The sequence below is a fragment of the Trachypithecus francoisi genome, unplaced genomic scaffold (genome assembly GCF_009764315.1).
Source record: "Trachypithecus francoisi isolate TF-2019V2 unplaced genomic scaffold, Tfra_2.0 Lachesis_group4, whole genome shotgun sequence".
NCBI lineage: Eukaryota > Metazoa > Chordata > Mammalia > Primates > Cercopithecidae > Trachypithecus > Trachypithecus francoisi.
Window position 1 is genome coordinate 82,840,101 of NW_022681469.1, and position 24,401 is coordinate 82,864,501.

Genomic DNA, 24,401 nt, shown 5'->3' on the forward strand with positions numbered 1-24,401 from the left:
TATGAAGGGCAGGTTATGCCATAGTAACTGTACTCGAAAGTAAGCCTCTTCCCCCAGGGACCAGTGCCCAGTTAGCAGAACTAGTGGCACTTGCCTAAGCCTTAGAACTGGGAAAGGGAAAAAGAATAACTGTGTATACAGATAGCAAGTATGCTTATCTAATCCTACATGCCCATGTTGCAATACGGAAGGAAAGGGAGTTCCTAACCTCTAGGGGAACCCCCACTAAATGTCACAAGGAAATCATGGAGTTATTGCATGCAGTACAAAAACCCAAGGAGGTGGCAGTCTTACACTGCTGAAACCATCAAACAGGGAAGGAAGAGGGGAGGACAGCAGCATAAGCAGGTGGCAGAGGCAGGGAAAGACCAGCAGAAAGGAGAAAGAAGAGACAGAGAGACAAAGAGGGAGTCAGAAAGAGAGAGACAAAGAGAAAGAAAGAGAAATGGAAGTAGTAAAGAAAAAACAGTGTACCCTATTCCTTTAAAAGCCAAGGTAACTTTAAAACCTGTAATTGATAACTGAAGGTCTTTTCTGCAACCCTGTAACACTCCAATACCGCCTTGTCAGTGTAAATAAGGGCATAGTCTGAAAGCACTGAGGCCACTGACAACCCATAGCTTTCCTATCAAAAATCCTTAACCCAATAGGTTTCCTAACAGGGGATCTAAATCTTAACTATTTACCGTACAAAGGTCCGACCAGACCTAGGAGGAACTCCCTTCAGGACAGGATGATAGATGGTTCCTCCTGGGCGATTAAGGGAAAAAAGACACAATGGGTATTAAAATTGCTTAATAATTGGTCTGCTCAAACATGCCAGCTGTTTGCACTCAGCCAAACCTTAAAGTACTTACAGAATCAGGAAGGAGCCATCTATACCAATTCTAAGTTAATATGGACTGAACAAGGTCTTATTAATAGCAAAGAACAATAATTGAAATCTCAAACTTACAAGGTTTTCAACAAAAGTAAAGTTTGCTGAAAGTTAACAGGGTAACATATATTATCCTAACTTCTAATCTAATGGAAATCAGATCCTATCTGTACCCCTCAAAGCTCAAGTCTGTCAGCACAGGGCCATACAACTAATACCCCTACTTATAGTGTTAGGAATGGCTACTGCTACAGAAACAGGAAGAGGAGGTTTATCTACTTCATTATTTACTACCTACCAGACACTCTCAAAGGATTTCTCAGACAGTTTGCAAGAAATAATGAAATCTATCCTTACTCTACAATCCCAAATAGACTCTATGGCAGCAGTAACTCTCCAAAACTGCTGAGGCCTAGACCTCCTCACTGCTGAGAAAGGAGGAATCTGCACCTTCCTAGGGGAAGAGTGTTGTTTTTACACTAACGAGTCAGGGATAGTACAAGATGCCATCTGGCGTTTACAGGAAAAGGCTTCTGAAATCAGACAATGACTTTCAAACTCTTATACCAACCTCTGGAGTTTGGCAACATGGCTCCTCCCCTGTCTAGGTCCCGTGGCAGCGGCCTTGCTGTTACTTGCCTTTGGGCCCTGTATTTTTAACCTTCTTGTCAAATTTGTTTCCTCTAGAATCTAGGCCATCAAGCTACAGATGGTCTTACAACTGGAACCCCAAATGAGTTCAATAACAACTTCTATTGAGGACCCCTGGACCGATCCACTGGCCTTCCCCTCTGGAGGACACTACAACTGCAGGACCCCTTCTTTGCCCCTATCCAGCAAGAAGTAGCTAGAGCGGTCATCGGCCAAATTCCCAATAGCAGTTGGGGTGTCCTGTTTAGAGGGGGGATTAAGAGGTGAAGCCGGCTGGGCTTCTGGATTGGGTGGGGACTTGGAGAACTTTTCTGTCTAGCCAAAGGATTATAAATGCACCAATCAGTGCTCTGTAAAAATGGACTACTCAGCAGAATGTGGGTGGGGCCAAATAAGGGAAAAAAGCTGGCCACTGAGCCAGCAGCGGCAACGCGCTCGGGTCTCTCTCCATGCTGTGGAAGCTTTTTCTTTTGCTCTTTGCAATAAATCTTGCTGCTGCTCACTTTTTGGGTCTGCACTACCTTTATGAGCTGTAACACTCACCGTTAAGGTCTGCAGTTTCACTCCTGAAGCCAGCGAAACCACAAACCCACAGGGAGGGATGAACAACTCTGATGTGCCACCTTTAAGAGCTGTAACACTCACTTTGAAGGTCTGCAGCATCACTCCTGAAGCCAGTGAGACCACGAACCCACCAGAAGGAAGAAACTACGGACACATCTGAACATCTGAAGGAACAAACTCCGGACTCACCATCTTTAAGAACTGTAACACTCAACTTGACGGTCTGCAGCTTCGTTTTTGAAGTCAGTGAGACCAAGAACCCACTGGAAGGAATCAATTCCAGACACAATATAACCCACAAGGACAGGTCATAGTAGAACATGCCCATTCCATCCTTAAAAACATGCTCAGAAAACAAAAAAGGGCGAATATGAGTAAGGACCCTGCAACGCTATTGGCACAAGCCTTATTTACCCTTAATTTCTTCAATTTAGATGATAAATTTCAATCAATCAGCTATAGAGAAGCACTTTGCAAAAATCACTCAAGATATAATTAGTTTTATGGAAAGATGTAAATCGTAATCTATGGTGCGGTCCAAATGATTTGTTAATGTGGGGAAGAAGATATACTTGTGTTGACAACTCCTCAGGTCCTCTTTGGATTCCAGCACAATGCATCAAACCATACCATGGGGTGACTGGGACCAACCTGGTACCAAAAATAAAGGAAATGACCCTGTAGAACCTGCAGCCCTGGATGATGCAGCTTCCTTGGACAACACAGGCCTTGGACATTATGCTCAAGAAGAAAACTCAGGAGACTGAGCAAATCCTGCTCTGGACACAAACACTGTTCACTCCAGATAATCTGTTCCTTGCTATGCTCTCTGTTGTACATTGCAACTCTTGTAGAGTATTGATTTTCCTTATTTTCTCACTCTATCTGCAACCTGTACCTGCTATACTCTATTAGGCCCATCTTCTAGATCTGCCTTTCTTCTGCCCTGTTACTTGGGTAGACATCCTCCTCCCAGCTTCTAACAATGTGACTGCTTGGCTATGAGGGATTAACATATCCCTTGTGGGGTTCCTCAGTAACAGCCCTATAGAACAATGTGCAAAAACACCTCTCCTGGAAAGACCCCCACTCCTGGGGGTCACTCTTTGTTTGGAAAAGAATATTACTGATTCTACTCATGTGTGTCTTATGTTATTTACTAATTCTAGGATGCAACAGTGGAACACAAGCTGTAACTGCTGCACTGTCAAGTCTGTCACTGCACATAGCTGTACTCTTCAATCAAGAAAACCTGATGCAAAAAACAGAAAAGGGGGAGAAGGAGGATATCGGTCAGAGTGGTGGGAAAAACTATAGGGAAGGCAGCATGCCTTCTGAAAGGTCCAAAGGCTCTGCCTAGATTCAGGGGAGAATAGCCAAAGGCAGCTGTTCTCTGACCCTGAGGCAGACGGCAAGGAGTACGTACAAGGGAATGTAGGGAAATATCTTGAACAGCTTGTTTACTTGTGTTGACCAGGAACTGATCTTTGATCATCCACACACATGATGTTCCTTGAAAGGGGAACAATAAATGTTAATTTCTCACAAATTGTGTTTGCTCCAGGCTTTTGGCATTGTGCCTACAGTGAATGAAAGCATGCAGCTCCAGCTTCTCTGGGTGCACTTTGACCACTAGAGGCAGGCAGACCCCTAGCTGCCCTTGCACTGCATACCTGTGTCTGACTACTCATTTCATTCATCAGTTGGCCAGGGTCTGTGGGATAGACCCAGCACAAACACATACCAAATTGTAAAGACAATCGACTGTATGAAGAAACTGCATCAACTAACGGAGAAACTAACCAGGTAGGATCAAAATGACAGGATTGAATTAACACATAACAATATTAACTTTAAATGGAAATGAGCTTAATGCCCCAATTAAAAGACAGACTGGCAAATTGGATAGTCAAGACCCATTGGTGTGCTGTATTCAGGTGACCCATCTCACGTGCAAAGACACAGATAGGCTTACAATAAAAGAATGGAGGAATATTTACCAAGCAAATGGAAAGCAAAAAAAAAAAAAAAAAAAAAAAAAGCAGGGGTTAGAATCCTAGTCTCTGATAAAACAGACTTTAAACCAATAAAGATCAAAAGAGACAAAGAAGGGCATTACGTAATGGTAAAGGGATCAATGTAACAAGAAGAACTAACTATCCTAAATATAGATGCTCCCAATACAGGAGCACCCAGATTCATAAAGTAAGTTCTTACACACCTACAGAGAGAGTTAGACTCCCACACAATAATAGTGGGAGACTTTAATACCCCATTGTCAATATTAGACAAATAAATGAGACAGAAAATTAATAAGGATATTCAGGACTTGAACTAAGCTGTGGACCAAGGAGACCTAATAGACTTCTACAAAACTCTTCACCCCAAATCAACAGAATATGCATTTTTTTTTTTTTTTTTTTGAGATGGAATCTCGTTCTGTCGCCCAGGCTGGACTGTAGTGGCACTATCTCAGCTCACTGGAACCTGGACCTCCCGGTTCAAGTGATTATCCTGCTTCAGCCTCCTGAGTAGCTGGGACTACAGGTACCTGGCACCACGCCCAGCTATTATTGTATTTTTGGTAGAGATGGGGTTTCACTTCATTGGCCAGGCTGTTCTTGAACTACTGACCTTATAATCCGCCTGCCTTGGCCTCCCAAAGTGCTGGGATTACAGGCATGAGTCACCATGCCCAGCCCAGAATATACATTCTTCTCAGCATCACATTGAATTTTTTCTAAAATTGACCACACAGTTGGAAGTAAAACACTCCTTAGCAAATGTAAAAGAATGGAAATCATAACAGTCTCTCAGACAAAGTGCAATTAAAGTAGCACTCAGGATTAAGAAAGTCACTCAAAACCGCTCAACTACATGGAAACTGACAACATGCTCCTGAATGACTACTGGGTAAATAACAAAATCAAGGCAGAAATAAGTAAGTTATTTGAAACCAATGAGTTAAAAGACACAATGTACCAGAATCTCTGGCACACAGCTAAAGCTGTGTTTAGAAGGAAATTTACAGCAGTAAATGCTCACAGGAGAAAGCAGGAAAGATTTAAAACTGATATCGTAACATCACAATTAAAAGAACTAGAGAAGCAACAGTAAATAAATTCAAAAGCTAGCAGAAGTCGAGAAATAACTAAGAGCAGAGCTGAAGGAGATAGAGACACAAAAAAATATTTAAAAAGTCAATCCAGGAGCTGGGTTTTTGAAAAGATCAACAAAATAGATAGATGGCTAGCCAGACTAAGAAAGAAGAAAAGAGAGAAGAATCAAATAGATACAATAAAAAATGAGAAAGGATATCACCACGGATCCTACAGAAATACAAACCACCATCAGAGAACACTATAAACACCTCTACACAAATAAGCTAGAAAATTTGGAAGAAACAGAGAAATTCCTGGAAACGTACCCCCTTCCCAAGACTTAACCAGGAAGAAGTCAAATCCCTAAATAGACCAATAGCAAGTTCTGAAATTGAGACAGTAATTATTAATAGCCTAACAACTAAAAAAAGCCCAGGACCAGACAGATCCACAGTCGAATTCTACCAGAGGTACAAAGAGGAGCCGGTACCATTCCTTCTGAAACTATTCCAAACAATATAAAAAGAGGGACTCCTCCCTAACTCATTTTATGAGGGCAGCATCATCCTGATACCAAAACCTGGCAGAGACACAACAAAGAAAAACAAATTTCAGGCCCATATCCCTGATGAACATTGATGCGAAAATCCTCAATAACATACTGGCACATCAAATCCAGCAGCACATCAAAAAGCTAATCCACCAAGATCAAGTTGGCTTCATCCCTGGGATACAAGTCGGGTTCAACATATGCAAATCAATAAATGTAATTCATCACGTAAATAGAACTAATGACAAAAACCACATGATTATCTCAATAGATGCAGAAAACGCCTTCAACAAAATTCAACACCCCTTCATGCTAAAAACTCTCAATAAACTAGGTATTGATGGAACGTATCTCAAAATAATAAGAGCTATTTATGTCAAACCCACAGCCACAGGGCTACAGTAACCAAAACAGCATGGTACTGGTACCAAAACAGATATATAGACTAATGGAACACAACTGAGGCCTCAAAAATAACACCACACATCTACAGCCATCTTATCTTTAATAATCCTGATAAAAACAATGGGGAAAGGATTCCCTACTTAATAAATGGTGTTGGGAAAACTGGCTAGCCATATGCAGAAAACTGAAACTGGACCCCTTCCTTACACCTTATACAAAAATTAAGATGGATTAAAGACTTAACCTTCAGACCTAAAACCACAAAAACTCTAGAAGAAAACCTAGGCAATACCATTCAGGACACAGGCATGGGCAAAGACTTCATGACTAAAACACTGAAAGCGATGGCAACAAAAGCCAAAATTGACAAATGGGATCTAATTAAACTAAAGAGCTTCTGCACAACAAAAGAAACTATCATCAGAGTGAACAGGCAACCTACAGAACGAGAGAAAAATTTTGAAATCTATCCATCTGACAAAGGGCTAATATCCAGAATCTACAGAAAACAAACAAATTTACAAGAAAACAACAACCCCATGAAAAAGTGGGTGAAGGATATGAACAGACACTTCTCAAAAGAAGACATTATGCGGCCAACAAATATATGAAAAAAAGCTCATCATCACTGGTCATTAGAGAAATGTAAATCAAAACCACAATGAGATACCATCTCACGCCAGTTAGAATGGCAATCATTAAAAAGTCAGGAAACAACAGATGCTGGAGAGGATGTGGAGAAATAGGAACACTTTTACACTGTTGGTGGGACTGTAAATTAGTTCAACCATTGTGGAAGACAGTGTGGTGATTCCTCAAGGATCTAGAACCAGAAATACCATTGGACCCAGCAATCCCATTACTGGGTATATACCCAAAGGATTATAAATCATTCTGTTATAAAGACACATGCACACTTATATTTATTGCAGCACTGTTCATAGTAGCAAAGACTTGGAACCAACCCAAATGCTCATCAATGATAGACCGGATGAAGAAAATGTGGCACACATACACCATGGAACACTATGCAGCCATAAAAAAGGATGAGTTCATGTCCTTTGCAGGGACATGGATGAACCCAGAAACTATCATTCTCAGCAAACTAACACAGAAACAGAGAACTAAACACTGAATGTTCTCATTCATAATTGGGAGTTGAACAATCAGAACACATGGACACAGGGAGGGAAACATCACACACTGGGGCCTGTTGAGGGGTAGGGGTTAGGGGAGCAATAGCATTAGGAGAAATACCTAATGTAGATGATGGATTGATGGGTGTAGCAAATCACCATGGCATGTGTATACCTATGTAACAAATCTGCACGGTCTGCACATGTACCGCAGAACTTAAAGTATAATTAAAAAAATATTCAAATAAAAAAAAGAACATGTTCTTATCAAAAAAAGATTTCACATAAATAGGAGTTGAGGTATTGCTCTTCACAAGAGGGCATTAGCTGTGGGGGTCTGCCTGCAGACCCTGACCCCAGCGATGGATGAATAAAATGTACACTGACACACAGATATTATCTTTTGCCAGTCCTGCTGAGTGTCTGACCATCTACACACCAAGAGAGGTTTGTCACTGTGGCAGCCCTGATTAGGAGGGAGACTCACATTTATTAATTAACAAAAGCTTGAGTCAATGCCATTAGAGGGTAATTGTCATTGTGGACGTCTGGAGTAAAAAGCACACATCAAAGGTTGAGACCATATGGGTAAACAAGCTAACTAGATAACTTCCTCACATCCCGTTGTTTACTACTCTACTCTATTTAACTAAAGTTAATGGGACCAGACCGCCTTCCGCCGGGTCTATTACCCAAGTCATGTGAAAACCCTCAGGCCTTCCAAAAGGGTTTTGTGGCTATCGTAACTAATATTTTTCCCACCAGACTGATCAAATCTCAACAAGGAGTTGTCCGTTTAAATTTTGAGAAAACTCATAATTAAAGCCATTTAAGTTTTAGTTTGTGTGCATGTGTGAGTATGTATTTCACAGGTTTGAAAATAGTTACATAATCTATGGTGTAGGTTTGTCGTTACTCTTGATAAAATATAATAACCTTGTAAATTATCTTCATTAACATTTTTACTTTTGTTAGAAAAAACTATTCACGGAATTATATTCTATTTTCCAAACTTTATTCTATTTATAGTAATGATGACTTTGCGTTTTATTCTTCTTCACTGATTTTACCATGAACTGGTCTATTTTGTCAGTTTGCTCTAAAAACAATCGATTGGTTTTGTTGATTATTTATTTTCAATCTCATTGAATTTATACTCATCCATGTTGCTTGCATTCCGTTTCCTTTTTACTTTTCTTAAAAATTTACTCAGTTGAATGCTTAGTTCATTTTTAACTTTTCTCCCATCTATAGAAGCGTTCAAAGCTTCAGGGTCTCCTCTAGGTACTTTTTTGCTGCATCCCATATAACATTTGCTATATGATGCTTTAGAAGTATGGTTTTTACACTTCTAAAGTGTGCGTATGGAGATTTGTCATTGTTTTATTGATTCCTAATTTTATTTCCTTGTCATTGGGAGTGAATACTTTTCTTTCTTGCCTTGGGAATTATTTTATTCATTGTAACTTTTGACCTTTCTTTATTCTTTACTTATCCTGTCCTAGCGTATGGAATGTTTTACCTAGTTGATAAATTTAGGAAGATTAAACTGACAGAGCAGGTAATTCTATCTAATTCTTGGGCTAAGTCATCTAGCCCATTTGGTTTTTACTGCAAGTATTCTTTTCCAACACTTTAAGCTTTTGTGTCCAACTTTTCGGTAAGAAAGGTGATATTTTGTCTCCTGCTTGCTATGTCATATTACTTATTTCAGAACATAAGCAGAATTAAGAGTTGTTTCTTGAGCCTCACACACTCTACCAGATAGCATTTCTTTTGTTTTCCTTGAGTCTTAGCATGTTGTTTCCCAAACTATGACGTTTAATGCTGTGATTCTTGAAGATGTCATGTATTGCTTACACTGAGTGAATGATTCTATGTGTGCATACATTCACACAGACATATAAACATAGATGTTTATATATGTTCTAAGTAATATTTAGATTAAACTCAATTTTTACCAATAATTTGATTTATCCATTTGAAAAAACATAGTAAAATCTCTCACCTTACTGTGAACTTGTCATTTTAATTTAATTCTGTCATTTGATTTAAATAAATTGAAGATATTGTTAGACTCCTACCTGACTATAATTGTTATAAGTGTAAAAATAATGTGCTCCTAATTATCTCAGCCTTCTTGAGCTCATAAAACTGGGAAACGTTTTTGTAAAACTCACATCTTATTTATGAACGGTGGCAGGATTTTCCGTCTTCCCAATCCTTAGAATTCAGAATCTTCCCCTTACTTTAGTCCTCAGCCTTAAGTGACATCTTAGTAAATTTTTAAATTATTTATTTATTTTTGAGGCGGAATTTTGCTCTTGTTGCCCTTGCTGGGGTGCAATGGCACAATCTTGGCTCACTGCAGCCTCTGCGTCCTGGGATCAAGTGATTCTCCTGCCTCAGCCTCCTGAGTAGCTGGGATTACAGGAGCCTGACACCATGCCTTGCTAATTTTTTTTTTTTTTTTGGTAGAGTTGGGGTTTGGCCACGTTGGCCAGGCTGGTCTCACAATTCCTGGCCTCTGGTGATCCGCCTGTCTTGGTCTCCCAAAGTGTTGGGATTATAGGCATGAGCCACTGCACCTGGTCAAATTTATTTATTTATTTATTTATTTATTTTTATTTTTTGTTTTTTTGAGATGGAGTCTCGCTCTGTTGCACGGGCTGGAGTGCAGTGGCTGGATCTCAGCTCACTGCAAGCCAAATTTATTTTTAACAGACTATTTTTTAAAATCTTATGCTTTGCTTAAGATAGAGTATATGAATGGTAGCACTCACCATCACATGATTTTGTTTCTAACATCTGCTCTGGGCACAGATGCTGATTCTCTAGTTCTTGTATAATCACTGCTCTGGATCGGACCTGTATTCCACCAAAGCCTAGATCCTCACCATTCACACAGGTCAGCTGACACAGGCTCCAGGAAGACCAGTCCTTCAAATAACAGTCACCTGTAAAACACAGGTTTGTAATTTACACCCATATCCACAGAGAAAAGCCAGCCCGATAATCATTTTAATTCCAACCCCAGTGGGCAATGTTTTTAGGTATCCCAGCCACACATAATATTTATAAGATTTAAATAGGCATTTAATATTTGTAAATTTATAATTGTATAACTTTGTATATGTATTGTTATTTTCTGTATGGCTATTACTGGTCTATGTGTTGATACCAAAGGTAAACTGTGGCTGACAGGAGCTCATCCACTATAATTCATCTCTTCTTAGGATACAAAAAATATTTGATCAAAACCTACCACCACTCTTGTCATTATCATAGTAAAGCGGTTTATTACACAGGCGGTGCACTCAAAGAGAGCCTAAATATAAACAGACTTTGTCTTCTAGGTATTCACAATTTTCAAAAAGTTTGAAGTCCAGGGCTCACAAAGCTGGTTTTATGTTTCATTCTTATTTCTTCCCAGAAGAGTGGAGGTGAGAGAGGCAATTGAGCAGTCGCAGTACTGGAAATAATGCCCACTATTTCCTCTGATCTACATCTTCAATCAACTTCTCTTTAAAATACTTTACTGAAGGACAACAAACATGTAAAATGATCACATATCATAGATGCACAGATAGCTGAATTTTGACAATCTGATTATCTAACCATGTGATCAACACCCAAATCAAAGAACAAAACATTCCCAGGATCTCAAAACCTTCCCTTGTGTAATATATGAAATCATACCATATGTACTTTTTTGTGTCTGGCTCCTTTCTCTCATTTTTGTTTGTGAGATCCATCATACATTTATGAAGTTCTAATTTCTTCATTCTTACTACTTTCCATCATGTGAATATATCATAATTTAGCTATCCATTCTACTATTGATGGGCATGTGGGGAGTTGTAAATTTTTCCTATCATGTTATTGCAAACATTTCAGTACAAGTCTTTTGATGAACTTATATATGCATTTCTGTTGGGTATGTACCTCGGAGTGCAACTGCTGGGCCGTAGTGCATCCATGCTTTCAAAGTCTTTAGCCATTTTAAGAACAGAAAAGATTTTATGAAATACACGCTTTCCATTAACCCATTCATTCTTCAGAGTGACTGCTTAGTGATACTCTTCAGAGTACACAGTCAATTATGATAGACACAAATTCACAAAGGTTTCTTATCACTTATTTATTCATTCTAGCCAGGTCATATGAATAATTCATATTGCCTTATATTATGCTGAAGGTGACTGGTATTAGCATAAAGTTGCCTGGAGATCTGATTAATGGAAAAACTTCTTGTGTCATGCCTAAGAAGTCCTGGTAAGACATGAATTATTGACTAACATATATACATAATAGTAAAATGGAGTGATTTTTGTAGGCCTTTATTAAAGAATGTAATTAGTACTCCTGAAGTACAGAAAGTTCTAGTAAATTTTGGAAATGCAAAGGAAAAAGAAACTAGAAAGAATTTCTAAGTAGTCTGAAAAAGTTTTAGAAACACTTTTATTTCCTAGGAAATGCCACTTTGTGGTTACTCAGTTTTTAATTATGTAGGAAAACTGCTCAAGTTCAAAAAATTCCTGTCAATATGAATATAATAAAATTTCACCTCGGTGATTGAAAATTACATGGAAAAGAAACATACCTTTTACCAATAGGTTTCATCTTTGTGGTAATCCACATTTAGCATCATTTATTTTGCAACAAAATGTAATAAATCTTTTAATGATAGTTTGTGAGTTATGTAATTATCACCCCTAAGTAATACATGTCAGGCTTTAAAGATGTAATAACAGCAAATGAGAGTGAGATACTCCCTTGTTCTAAACATACTTTTCTATTTTGACCATGTAAACCATTGTAATAACAATAAAATTACCCTATGCCTGCCAAAGATATGACAATTAAACACATGAAATGTATTTCCTAATTCAGTGTTCTACTCTTTAAAGCTTATTAGTTCACATATTGCTAGCTTTCAAAACCCATCATTAGAGAAAACTAGCAAGAGAGGAACTGAAATGAATAGATTGTAATTTAGAAGAGCAGCCTCCTAGATTTGCAATTACTTTAATTAAAACAATGTGTTTGCTCCGTTCTATGTTATCATGGGATCCTGTAATTTTCCTTCACATCATTTACCACAGATTATAATCTTATGTTTATTTACGTCACTATTAGATTAGCAATTGTTCCCTTCCATTAGAAAGTAAGCTGTACAAGGACAGGGTCTGTTGGTCTTCACTGTATCTCCCGCCTCAAGTCCAGGGCCTGACCTGTAATTAACAGTCAAATGAGTGAGTGAGTGTGCTGCAGGAAGTATATAATGAAATCACGTGGGGAGTATCCATAGTAAGGCATGCACCACTGTCTGACAAGGATGCCCGTTCTGCTCAATGGTGTGAATGTCCTTGACCCTGCCTGGAGCTGTCACCTGCTGCCATAGCCTCAGGCTGGGTCTACAGTGAAGTGAAATGATCATATTAAATTGAATTGTGTGTGAGATCTTAAATGGTATCAGACTAGTTTCAGCAGCAGGAAATGAAAGAGGGGAATTGCTGGATCAGCAAAAGGTTGTTGGCAGGTGTAGGAATGTCTGAACAGCAACACTTTGCCCGGCTTTAGAAAGTCAGATTTTCTGTTACTTTAAGTTTTATTTTATTCTTTTTTTTTTTTATTGTGATAATACCATGTAACATGAGATCTACCCACTTAACACATTTTTAGGTATACAATACAGTATTGTTAACTACAGGCACTATGTCTTACAACGGATCTCTAGAACTTACTCACCTTGCATAGCTGAACCTTTACACTTATTGAGAAACAGCTGCTATTCAGATTTTTGGTTTTTAAAAATAGTTCAGTTCTTGACCTGAAGTAGATGAAAATATCCATGTGTGCAAAGATCAATACAATAGTTGGATATTCTCAGAGTCTAGGGGGTTTGTCTTCAAAATAACCCCTATCAGGGTTATTTTACTTACTGTTTAATTTCATTCAGTTCATCTTAAACTATACCCTACCATTTTTATCATCTCAAACGATTTTTTTTTTTTTTTTTTTTTTTTACAAAGGAACAAGTAACTCGATGAGTGAATAAATAGCTAAAACATGTCAGTTTTTCCAGATTTTAAGGACTCAATCCCATTTACAAAGTTTTGTTAATATATGTTATCTACTTTTAAAATTTTCTTAAATCACATCATTTTATATAGAAAATGTATTTTATGCCTCATTATTTTTGCCAAATCCTTAATTTTTAACATTTTGAGGTCAGATTCAAAACAAAATATTGTAAAAGAGATATAATTTTTAAATGATAATTATAAGCAAATTGGGAGAATACAAATTTTCCACCTGGGGATAAAATACAGGTAATTCATTTTCTATCTGTTCATTTCCAGTCCACTAATAAATTGTTGCCCCATCTATATCTTTTTTAAGGATGGGTTTTCTGGCATATTTTGGCATTAAATTTCCTCTACAATTCTCTGCATCAAGCCCAAATTCATAAATATGAGCTTATCACTGTCTGCCATTTTTTCCATACTATTTGAAGTACAAAATTTTCTTTCTACATTTACTGCAGGCACCCATTGTGTCTAACATTGAATCTGAAAAATATCTTTCAACAGTTTCCTCCATGCTGCTATTTTGTCTTCCAGTTGTAGATAATCTGTTTTTTCCTTACTGAAGACTTTACTACTTACTTTTCTATATTTTATGTTTTAACTACATTTATCTAGGTATGAGTTTGTGGTTCATTCCACCCTGGACCCAGAGTAAGCTGTTATTGAGGACTTAATCTGTTTTTAGCCATTATGTGTTTAAATATTGGCCTCTCTTTCCCTATTCTCTTCTGGAAATCCCTAATAGGTTATATTTTATCCTTATTTTCTCAACTTTTATTTCATACCTTTTCTGTGGAGCATGGGCTTAAGGCCTTAATTACCATCTCTTGCAGATGTTAAAACTCCAGAGGGTGTTGAGAGAGGCCACATGGGAGACCTGGACTTCACCCCTACCTGGCAGTAATGAGACAGCGCCCCATTCCCCACAGGCATAGTGTTGAGCTGTTGGCATAGATATTACTGAATAAGAAGACTGTTGACATCCTGTAACTTATATTTTATATGCAACCACTTCATGGCCCTTGTCCTAGGAAAAAATAATCAGAATATGAATTCTCTTTTGCCGTGGTTACCTGGGCAAGGCTCGGTGCAGGTTTCCTCCAGAACCATGTTTTTATTACCATCTATAATGAGTTCAATGTCAGCACAGAATTCCTCATCCACCACTTTGCTGAAATCATCTGCTGACCCATCACTTACTACACAAGAAACGTTCCTTATTCTGGTCCCTTCTCCACACTGGGCCTCCTGGAATGGCGGAAGAAATAACTAATTAGAAAAAGAGAAATACTTCATTCGAGAGCTCATCACTTAGTTATCTCTGCACCACTGACTTTGATTTATGAACATTTAGAGAAGCATTTGAAACTCTAAGGAAGAAGCCCTATAGGGCACTAGCAATAAAGCATACATTGAACAATTTAGTTGTTTTCCAGCTAAAGACAGGAAAATAAATTTTCATTAAAATGAATCAGTCTCCAAATGATTTTAAAAAATACAGGGCAGGGAGTTATCAAAACTAATTAAATGGTTATAAAATGGCAAGGCACATAAAAATTTTAGGAAGCTGTCATCTGTGAGCTCTGAAAAATTTTTCTAACACATTATTTTTGTCTGTTTTTCTGCAGATAAAGTCTGCAGATAAAGAGTACACAAATCCTTACAACTTCTTGAGATTTGATACCTGCACTTGGCATGGAGACCACTGGCCATATTGCCATTGATAACAAGGCTTCACTGGGCAGGGTTTGGACTGGTCCATCAGGGAAGGGCATGGTCTTCCATCACCTTGAAAGGGCTGTGTCACTGTTCGTCTTCGGATCATTTTTCCTTTAAGAGATACAGAGTGATGCAACTTTAATATATGTTATGGTTTTGCAAGCATATATGTCATTGGGAGAAGGCATCACAGTGGTATCTCCTGAGGCGATCCAGGAATAAGTAAGGCTTAGATGTTTTGGAAAGAAAACCAATCCAACCTTTCTGAAGATTATCTGATATGGGTTAAAGCAAGAGGGATTTTTTATTTCATATTCCTTGACCATTAGCCTAATATGAGTTATGGTACAAACAAACCTGTGAGGCCACATGTTTGAGAGCATTCTGACCAAGGAGACCAATCAGAAAGCTGACAGTTCACAGGGCATTCCACCATGCAGGACGTGTTCATCTGCCAGTTCTTCTCCAGGCCAAGCTGGAAGAACAGAGGTAGATCAGAATGTTATATTGTCAATTGGGGGAAGGAGCCAGAGAACAAGGTGACAAGAGAGAAGAGGGTGAGGGAGAAAAAGCAAGCCACATAACAGAATAAAATGGTACCTGGAGGACAAACATCCAAACTATTAAAAGTATAAAGTGGTTTGACCTAGGCGAGTGGAAGTTAGGGGTACGGGATGAAAGAAGGGGCCCATGGAATCTATACTTACATATTGTTTGTTTTCAATAAGCAATGAAAAAAAGTAGATTTAACCTCCAAATTGATTGAATTTCCCAAAATGAGGAACAAATAAATATAAGCAAAAATACTTTTCATTAGGTAAAAACTAATAATATCATCAATATTTTGATCTACAACTGTATCTTAGTGATATTATTTTTACATATCTTAAACTAAAAAGCAAAAGGAAAAGGTTCTAAACATAAATTGATAGTCAAAACTAATGATATCATGTATTGAAATAATATATCAGCTATCTTTTAAAAAAAGAAATATGGGTCGCCAAAGTTTTTTCTGATTATTAATATTTTATGTGCATTTTTTAAAACAAAGATTTTCACTTCTAAAACTCAACTGTGGTATAATTCAGTTACTTTGGTGTCAAACCTTCTCATCAGATAATGTTGTGCCATTTTATTGGCATTTGGGTTCCATTACTTATTTAAATATTCTGTCTTAAAAATATAAGATGATGTTTCAAATTCTTCTACTGTATATTCCAATATTTAAAATGTCTATGGTACAAAGTAGCATTGAAATAGGAAAATGTCGGCTGGATGCCGTGGCTCACGCCTGTCATCCCAGCACTTTGGGAGACTGAGGTGGGCAGATCACCTCAGAGCATGCTGGCCAACATGGTGAAACCTCACCTTTACCAAAAAACATAAAAATTTGCTGGGATTGGTGGTGCATGACTGTAGTCCCAGCTACTTGGGAGGCTGAGGCAGGAGACTTGCTTGAGCCTAGGATGTGGAGGCTGCAGTGAGCTGAGATAGTGCCATTGCACTCCAGGCTGGGTAACAGAGCAAGACTGTCTCCAAAAAAAAAAAAAAAAAAAAGAAAGACAAAGAAATAGGAAAATGTAAGAGCTTGTTAGGAGAATATAAATTTTTAAAACTAGTAATTCTTAGAATTTCCAAGATCTTTTTTATTTCTGCATGAAAAGATAAGTTAATGTTTTCTAATTTATACAGCAAATAATGGCAACTTTTTTTTGAAACATTATGTTGTGTTTCAAGTATAGCTCTTAGCTCTAAGTTATCCGCTGAGAGAGATCAGATCATAGCTTTGTGTAATACATCTCTCTGCAGGCGCTCCCATTATATTCTACACCAGTAACACCTAACAGAGCTGAGTATTTGGTATGAAAACTTTTACCACATCACTCAACTGAAGCCTCATAAAGCCTCTTAAAAGTCATGGGAGGTTGGAGATAGGAATCTTGAGGTGATATGATAAAAATAATGTGTAATAATGTGTTACATTTAAAGTAAATAATAGTTTCATGGGGAAAGTTTGAATCACAGGATTCAATTATTACTGACTTACATATCCACCACTTACACATTTTAGTCCTGTACTAATTGTTTCCTTACATTGATCATATATCTCTTTTAATTCTCTCATTTACCTAAACATCTGTCTAAATAAATTAAAAAGAAACCTATTCAAAAATCTAATAGGAAAGAAGAAACTGATTACTTGGTATCCAATGAGAAAATGTCTGAAAAACACTAAAGATAAAAATACTACATAAGTGCTTATTAGGTTTAACTCTAATCTTTGTCTTTGTTGGATAATAATGCCATCTTTCTTTGTGGCTGTTACGGAAGCAGCAAGTGTTACCTACTGCTGTGGCACTGAATGCAGGGTTGCACAGTCAAATTGTAAGTCCTTGAAGACAGTGTTTGCTAGAATGTTAAAACTAGGAGTCCCTAATTGCCATGCAACATTCAAATATTAAAATATTTGCATGTAAGCTTAAACTTATCTAGACTCCCATATAATTAAAATTAGTTATTTCCCAGGTTTTTACTCATATTTGATGTAAGAAATCAAGAATCCAGTTTACAGCTTTGTCCTTTAATCATATGAAATCATTTAAAATTGGTCACGTATGCTTAGGTTCCAGCTTTTGCAAAGCTCTCATTTATTTTATATTTCATACTGACCAAGGAGTGCATTTATGTTTGCAAACAAAAAGACGTATTAATCAACTAGAAGTAGATCACAGAAAGCTCTCCAGTCAGTATATGATTATTATCTTCATTAATACTGATGCTCTTTTTTTTTTTTGGAGATGGAGTTTTGCTCTTGTTGCCCAGGCTGGTGTGCAATGGTGCGATCTTGGCTCATGGCACCCTCTGCCTTCTGGGTTCAAGCGATTCTCCTGACTTAGCCTACCAAGTAGCTGGGATTACAGGCATGTGCCACCACACCCAGCTAATTTTGTATTTTCAGTAGAGACGGGGTTTCTCCATGTTGGTCGGGCTGGTCTTGAACTCCTGACCTCAGGTGATCCGCCCGACTCAGCCTCCCAAAGTTCTGGGATTAGAGGCGTGAGCCACCCCACCCAGCTCAATACTGACATTATTCTTATAATGGTTATATTGCTTCAATGTTATTGGTTACAAAACTAAAATGATTCAAGTGTGAAATTTCAATTATTCAAATTTAAATAATTAATACAGTAAGTTATGTTAGAAGGTTATAGCAGGAGGCATTTATTAAACAAAACAAATTTGTGTTTTCAACACATGTGGGTGCTCTGCTTTCATGAACAGAGACATAAGAAGGTTAAGTTAGGTCCGTATGATAAATATATCAAATGAATTAAAGTATTTCTGTTTAGAGTTCTCCCCTAGGTATTGGAACAATTTACTGTGGGCTATAATAACTGCAGGATGTGTAGACAGAAGACATGGTGCCTGTGTATGTTAAACTCTGATGAGGTTACGACCCCCTTCTAGTCTATTCCAGATCTATTGAGGCTCCTGCTTATCTTGGTTAGTATTTGACCCAGTGGACCTCAGATGCATGGAGAGTCAACATTTGTCATGTTTTGGGTATGGAAATTAGATAAAATTATTACAACATAAAGTGTAGCTTCATAAAAATGAAGAAAGGCCAATGACTGTGTTTCCTCACATTTCAGAGGCTCACATCTAGGTATGATGACATTACTTTCATCAATTAGATAATTATCAGTTACAATTCTCTGTGCCTAGAAGATAGTAATGGCTGGCTTCATTTCTTTGTTTGAATTGGAGGCTGGCTCTTAATCAGACCTGAGTACTTAGATGGTCACAGCTGGGTATTAGATCCCAGATATTAATCAAAATCTGCTATGAAACCACATGTGATCAGTGTTTAGCAACAAAGAGAATAAATGATGGACCTTGGCAGGTGTCCCAGGCACTACACAAAATTCACATCAAATTACAAAAGATAAGTAGTCTGATTAAAATTTACTGCTTTTATTCACCTTACTTATTGTTCCCCAAGCATTTCTTTCAGAATAGGCTAATTAGCATACCTTTGGGCTCCAAGGAGAAGAAAATACATGAAATTATATGTAGGAATCAGTAGTGTTGGACATTGTATCTTTTCAAGAACACACTTAGCCTGTGATAGTGCAGAAAAACATCTGCTGGCAATGAGCTGCATGGAGCACGGGTCACTTGGCTCAGCATGAAACAAATTATTAGGGAAGAATTTACTCGCGAAGATACAACACAGCATCCACCTACCTCTTCACAATATTTCAGGTCAACTGACTTGCCATCACTTCGAACGCAATCCAACATCCTTGTTTTTATTCCATTTCCACAAACTGCCTTCTCACTCAGCTGACAGGTACTCCAGTCTGAAAAAAAGGGAAGCCCATCAGAACAGAAGGCTAAGTATGAGACAGATTTCAAATGAAACTCTGATGACCTGAATCCCATATTTAATTCACAACTGCTTCCTAAGCCCCATAATCAATCATCCCCCATGCAGAGCATATGGATCCCAGCTTTGAACATATCAGGAGTCAAATGGAATTGCTGGGGTTGCACATAGCTACAGGGATTATTCTTAAAGGCAGATGTCTACTTGAAAATCTTGATAGCTAGCCGTTTGGTGACACTGTAAAAATGGCTTTGGCCTACAGATCAATGTCACTTAAAAACTTTTTTTCCCAATAAAAATATAATTTAAAATCTTAGCATTACTTTTAGCAAAATAATCTTAATTGTGACAGATGGTACTTTAACTGTGTAGTTATGTTCAAATAAAATGTATTTTACTTATCCATATTTAGAATGCATGAAAATGCATACATTTATTAAAGTGATAAAATCACTTCAGCCATATTTATTTAATTCTCTTATTTTATGTATTTTGCAAAATACCTCTTTCATCTCTTTTCCCTGGGTAACATAGCATGTCCCAGATAACTTTGATTTCTTTTGTATCATCAAAGGAAACTAAAGAGAAAAACCACAAGAAACAGCCAATCTGACCTGTTATGTGTCACTGTACAGTTTCTTGAGTTTGTTTCAGAGTGAAAATTACTTGGAAAAAATTCCAAAGTAAGCTTTGGTGTTGTCCCAATTCATATAAACAAATAAAATATTTTCTTTCCTAGCGTATGCACCTTGATAGTATTAAATGAGTTTTAGGGGAAAATGCAACTTATAATAAACCTGTTTTTCTGAAAATACTCATCTATTTTTACCTGCACCTTTTATAGCATTGATTTATAATCTTTGGTAAGTTTGAGACTGCTGACTAATCATGTTTATAAACTGTCCACACCTCACGAATTGTTGCCCCGGTATGCTTTAGCAATTAAGCATCTTCTAAAAAAGAAAGACATTTTTGAATAAATATGATACTTGTGCCAAAAATATTTTAGATTCACCTTCCCAAAGTGAGAGGTTGTCTTATGCAGAAACACTTAGCATATTCACAACCTACTTTAGGGGCTAATGTCTGTGCGACATTTTTATTTCCTCTATCTTGGTGTTTACTAAAAAAAACCCAGATAAGTATTTCTGTCATTTAATATGCAATTATTTCTGGGAAAGTAAGCAGCTTGTCCAAAAGGCACACAGATAGAGATGAACTATACTGACAGGAACACTTCAGAGCTGACAGACACAAGATTTGGACTTAACTCTGTGATCAGATGACGATCCATGTACCTGTTACATTATAATCATAGTGGTAGCAGTTTTTGTTCAGGTTACAGGGTTCTTTCTCAACAGCATTAGGGCAAGATCTTCCTTCATCAGCTGGTTGTCTGATAGGATTAGCTGACCTTTGCCGGAAACTGCTTTGATTGCAAGGCTTAAAAAGAACAGTACAAATTCTCAGAAAAGTGAATACTCAGCTACACAACTGGTATATTAGAGACAGCACTGGAGCAGGAGTTAGAACATTTGGACCACTGGCTAACTCAGAAAAGTCAGTCAACCTCATTATGCCTCAGTTGTTCAATGTATAAAATGAAGCTGTTGAATGAGATTTTGATGTACCATCTAGCTATAAGATGCCATGTGTCCAATGCTAATACACATATCACCTCACACCTATACACACACACACACACATATGGTGGTCACGTTATTATAGAAAGCTATTTTATATCTATATATACATATAAAGTTATATGTGTATTATTATATATATATATGTTTGTGGATTATGTATAGTCTTTTGGGCCTTAAAAGACATTTTAAGAATAACTTGAAATGACTTAGTGTTAGTGACTTTCCTTTTCCTGATGTACATGTATATATGCATATAAACAATTCTAATTCTGAATTCTAATTTTAATCCTTAATTTAGAATTGAGACAAAAAAATAAAGTTCTAAGACCTGCAACTGACCAAATGGACCCCCTCTTGGCCATAGGGACCACAGAGAAACCTTGAAAACTGAGTTCTCGGCCTTTAGGCTTTCTTCCCTAAGGGTTATACAGAAACAAGCCCTTTGGAAATACTCACTCTATACCTGATCAACCAATTGTCTTGAAACTGCCTTTGCAAAAATTATAACAGCAAGAAAATTATGGCAGTAAAAGAGATCTGATCTAACCCAACCTCATCTCGCTTTTCTCTTAGTTATTCCTGGGTTTTTGGGCTGAGCTAACTTCAAGAAACATTTAGTTTATAGTTTAAATAACAGGCTTCTCCCCAAACTCAAGTGCCTTTGTAAAGCTAATGAAAGGCCATCAGGCTGGGAGAGGAGAGGAACCTGAATTCTGCTAAGGTGTAGACACAAATGATTGCTAGCTACTCCTGCAGATGTCACCACTACAGTAGATTGGCTTTTTGAGATATCTTTTCTGTTTTTTTGCATGTCTAACACCCAGGGCTCTACCTGAACCGCCAACCTAGTTCCTGTGGCCCCACCTAGAAGAATTCAGCCCGCAGGAGGACAGCTTTGACTCCCTGTGATTTCATCTCTGCCCTAATCAATCAGCAGCAAGCACCCATTACCTGGCAGCCCCACCCCTTTCCCCCAAACTGCCTTTGAAAAACTCCTACCTAGGAGCCTTAGATGAGATTGATTTGAGTACTAACTCCATCTTCCATGTGGCATGGCTGGCCTTATGTCTATTAAACTCTTTCTTTACTGCAATACCCTGGTCTTTATTCGTGCAGCAGGCAGGAAGAACCCCTTGGGTGGTTAGAGCCTGACACTGCCTCTCCCTTTTATGGTTGCAACAAAACAGCCAACCAGCATTTCTTCCTAAAAAGAAACCACTGATTAAGGAGTGGTTCTGGGCAGTCCATGGAGGATGTACAGTAAGGGTTTCTGTGACCTCTGTTTCACCTTTTGACATTAGAGCACTGAAAACCCTATTCCTACCCTTGGATCATGCTAATACCACTATTTTTGGTACATGGGACACATGAGGGGGCATAAAGGTCAACTGCACATGCATACTTTTCTCTTTTTATAAATATTCATGACTCCTCATATAGCTTATTAAATATGTATATTTGGCCACCCTGCTCAACACAAATTACTGTTCCCTTTGCCATTCCCTAGAAGTGTCTATTTCCGGCTTCTGGCTGGCAGCTATGATTCCCAGCCTGTCAGGATGGCCACCCTGCAGGCTGCAACCCCTTATGAGATATAAAGCCCTCCTTTCCAAATTTATGAACCTTGTCATTCTTCAGTTGACAACATCTAAAAAGATTGGCTTGCCATTCATCTACTGGTACAGTCTTCTGAAAACAGTTGGTTTCTAAGAATGGTAAGAAACCAGGAACAAGCCTCCATGGACTTTTTAAGGCCTAAAATAATTGCTTCCTCCTCCCCTGCTTCCATTGCACTTTGGTCACACCACTGGAATAACACTATCTGTCTTGACATAATGTGTATTATATAAAGGTCTTGTTCCTTTCTACAGTGCACTAGGAGAAGACTTATGTTTTAGATAGCAATATATTTTCCCTACCTAACACAGTTACTGATAGACAGTAAACGCTTAATCGGTATCTGTTTAATGAAGGCCTGAGGGAAGAAACAAGGTGAGTTAAAGGTAAAATATGTCAAATAAAATTTAGCTTGAATGTAAGCTGTCCGCTTACATTCAAGTTCATCCTAAAGGTTTCTTCACACATAGTGAACTGTACCCTATTTGGATGTGTAAACAGATGGTTACCTACTCTTGTGCAATCACTGAGTTTCAAATGTGGGAGATTGTTCAAATCATGTTCAAATATGACAAATGCAAAGGAAGGTTTTTAAAAAATCTCAGGATCTCATACACCCTATGCAAAAGGGAAGGGTAAGCCTGGAGGCCGTCTTGCAACATTCTCTTCCACTTGAATAGCTATCGCTAGCATTGTGCCAGATTCCCACAGAAAGGTAAACGGCCTCAGGCATCATGAATGACTGCTCCCATAGATGATTCACAGGTAAATTCTTTCATGGCCTCCCACAAACAAGGACATACCAATTGTAACTTTAGGTCTACAGTCTAAGTCTAACTCTTAAAACTCAAGTCTGATTCCATACTGATACTATCAATCACAAATGTATTTTCCCAAGGTTCAGAACAAAAACAAGAGGAGATCAGTCATTCTTCCATCTACCCAGCATGTCTGCATAATTGATTCTTCCTCTATTACCTTTTTCTCTTCAAACATTCACCTTACCTTATGTAAAATGTAGATTATGGGGCACTAACTAGTCTCACAGGAATATAACTATTTGCCTTAATGCCTACCTGCCTCTCTACCTACGTGACCCCCCCGCCATTTAAGCGAATGTATAAACATAAAACCTCTTGAACACCTCTTCAGAAAACCTCCTTGCTTTTTCCCAGATGTGTCCTAAAGCTGGCTTATTAAACTTCGATTGATTGGTACTTTTGCCTTAGTTACTCATTCTGTTTATCACAAACGTCGAAGTGTAACCAATCTAGCTGTTGCTGAACCTCGCTTCTGTACATCATTTTCTGTATGTCACTTATCTGCTTCTGCCCAATAATCTTTTCCAACCATGTGGCAGTACTGGAGCCTCTCTGAACCTGTTCTGGTTTGGGAGGCTGCCCAATTCCTGAATGGTTCTTTGCTCAATTAAACTGTTAAATTTAATTTTTTTCTTTTTTTTTTTTTTTTGAGGCGGAGTCTCGCTCTGTCGCCCGGACTGGAGTGTAGTGGCCGGATCTCAGCTCACTGCAAGCTCCGCCTCCCGGATTTACGCCATTCTCCTGCCTCAGCCTCCCGAGGAGCTGGGACTACAGGTGCCTGCCACCTCGCCCGGCTAGTTTTTGTATTTTTTTTAGTAGAGACGGGGTTTCA

The 24,401-nt window shown here is 38.1% G+C and overlaps 1 protein-coding gene across 1 annotated transcript in view; it reads right to left on the reverse strand.

Moving 5' to 3' along the window:
* The window catches only part of THSD7A (thrombospondin type 1 domain containing 7A), a 564,048-nt gene that overhangs the window by 90,509 nt on the left and 449,138 nt on the right, over positions 1-24,401 (reverse strand). Inside the window, exons 18-23 of the mRNA XM_033192934.1 lie at positions 20,784-20,928; positions 19,344-19,459; positions 15,453-15,570; positions 15,061-15,206; positions 14,450-14,624; positions 10,068-10,241 (exon numbers count right to left, since the gene is read on the reverse strand). Of these exons, the coding sequence (XP_033048825.1) occupies positions 10,068-10,241; positions 14,450-14,624; positions 15,061-15,206; positions 15,453-15,570; positions 19,344-19,459; positions 20,784-20,928 (874 nt within the window). The remainder of the gene's footprint in view (positions 1-10,067; positions 10,242-14,449; positions 14,625-15,060; positions 15,207-15,452; positions 15,571-19,343; positions 19,460-20,783; positions 20,929-24,401) is intronic.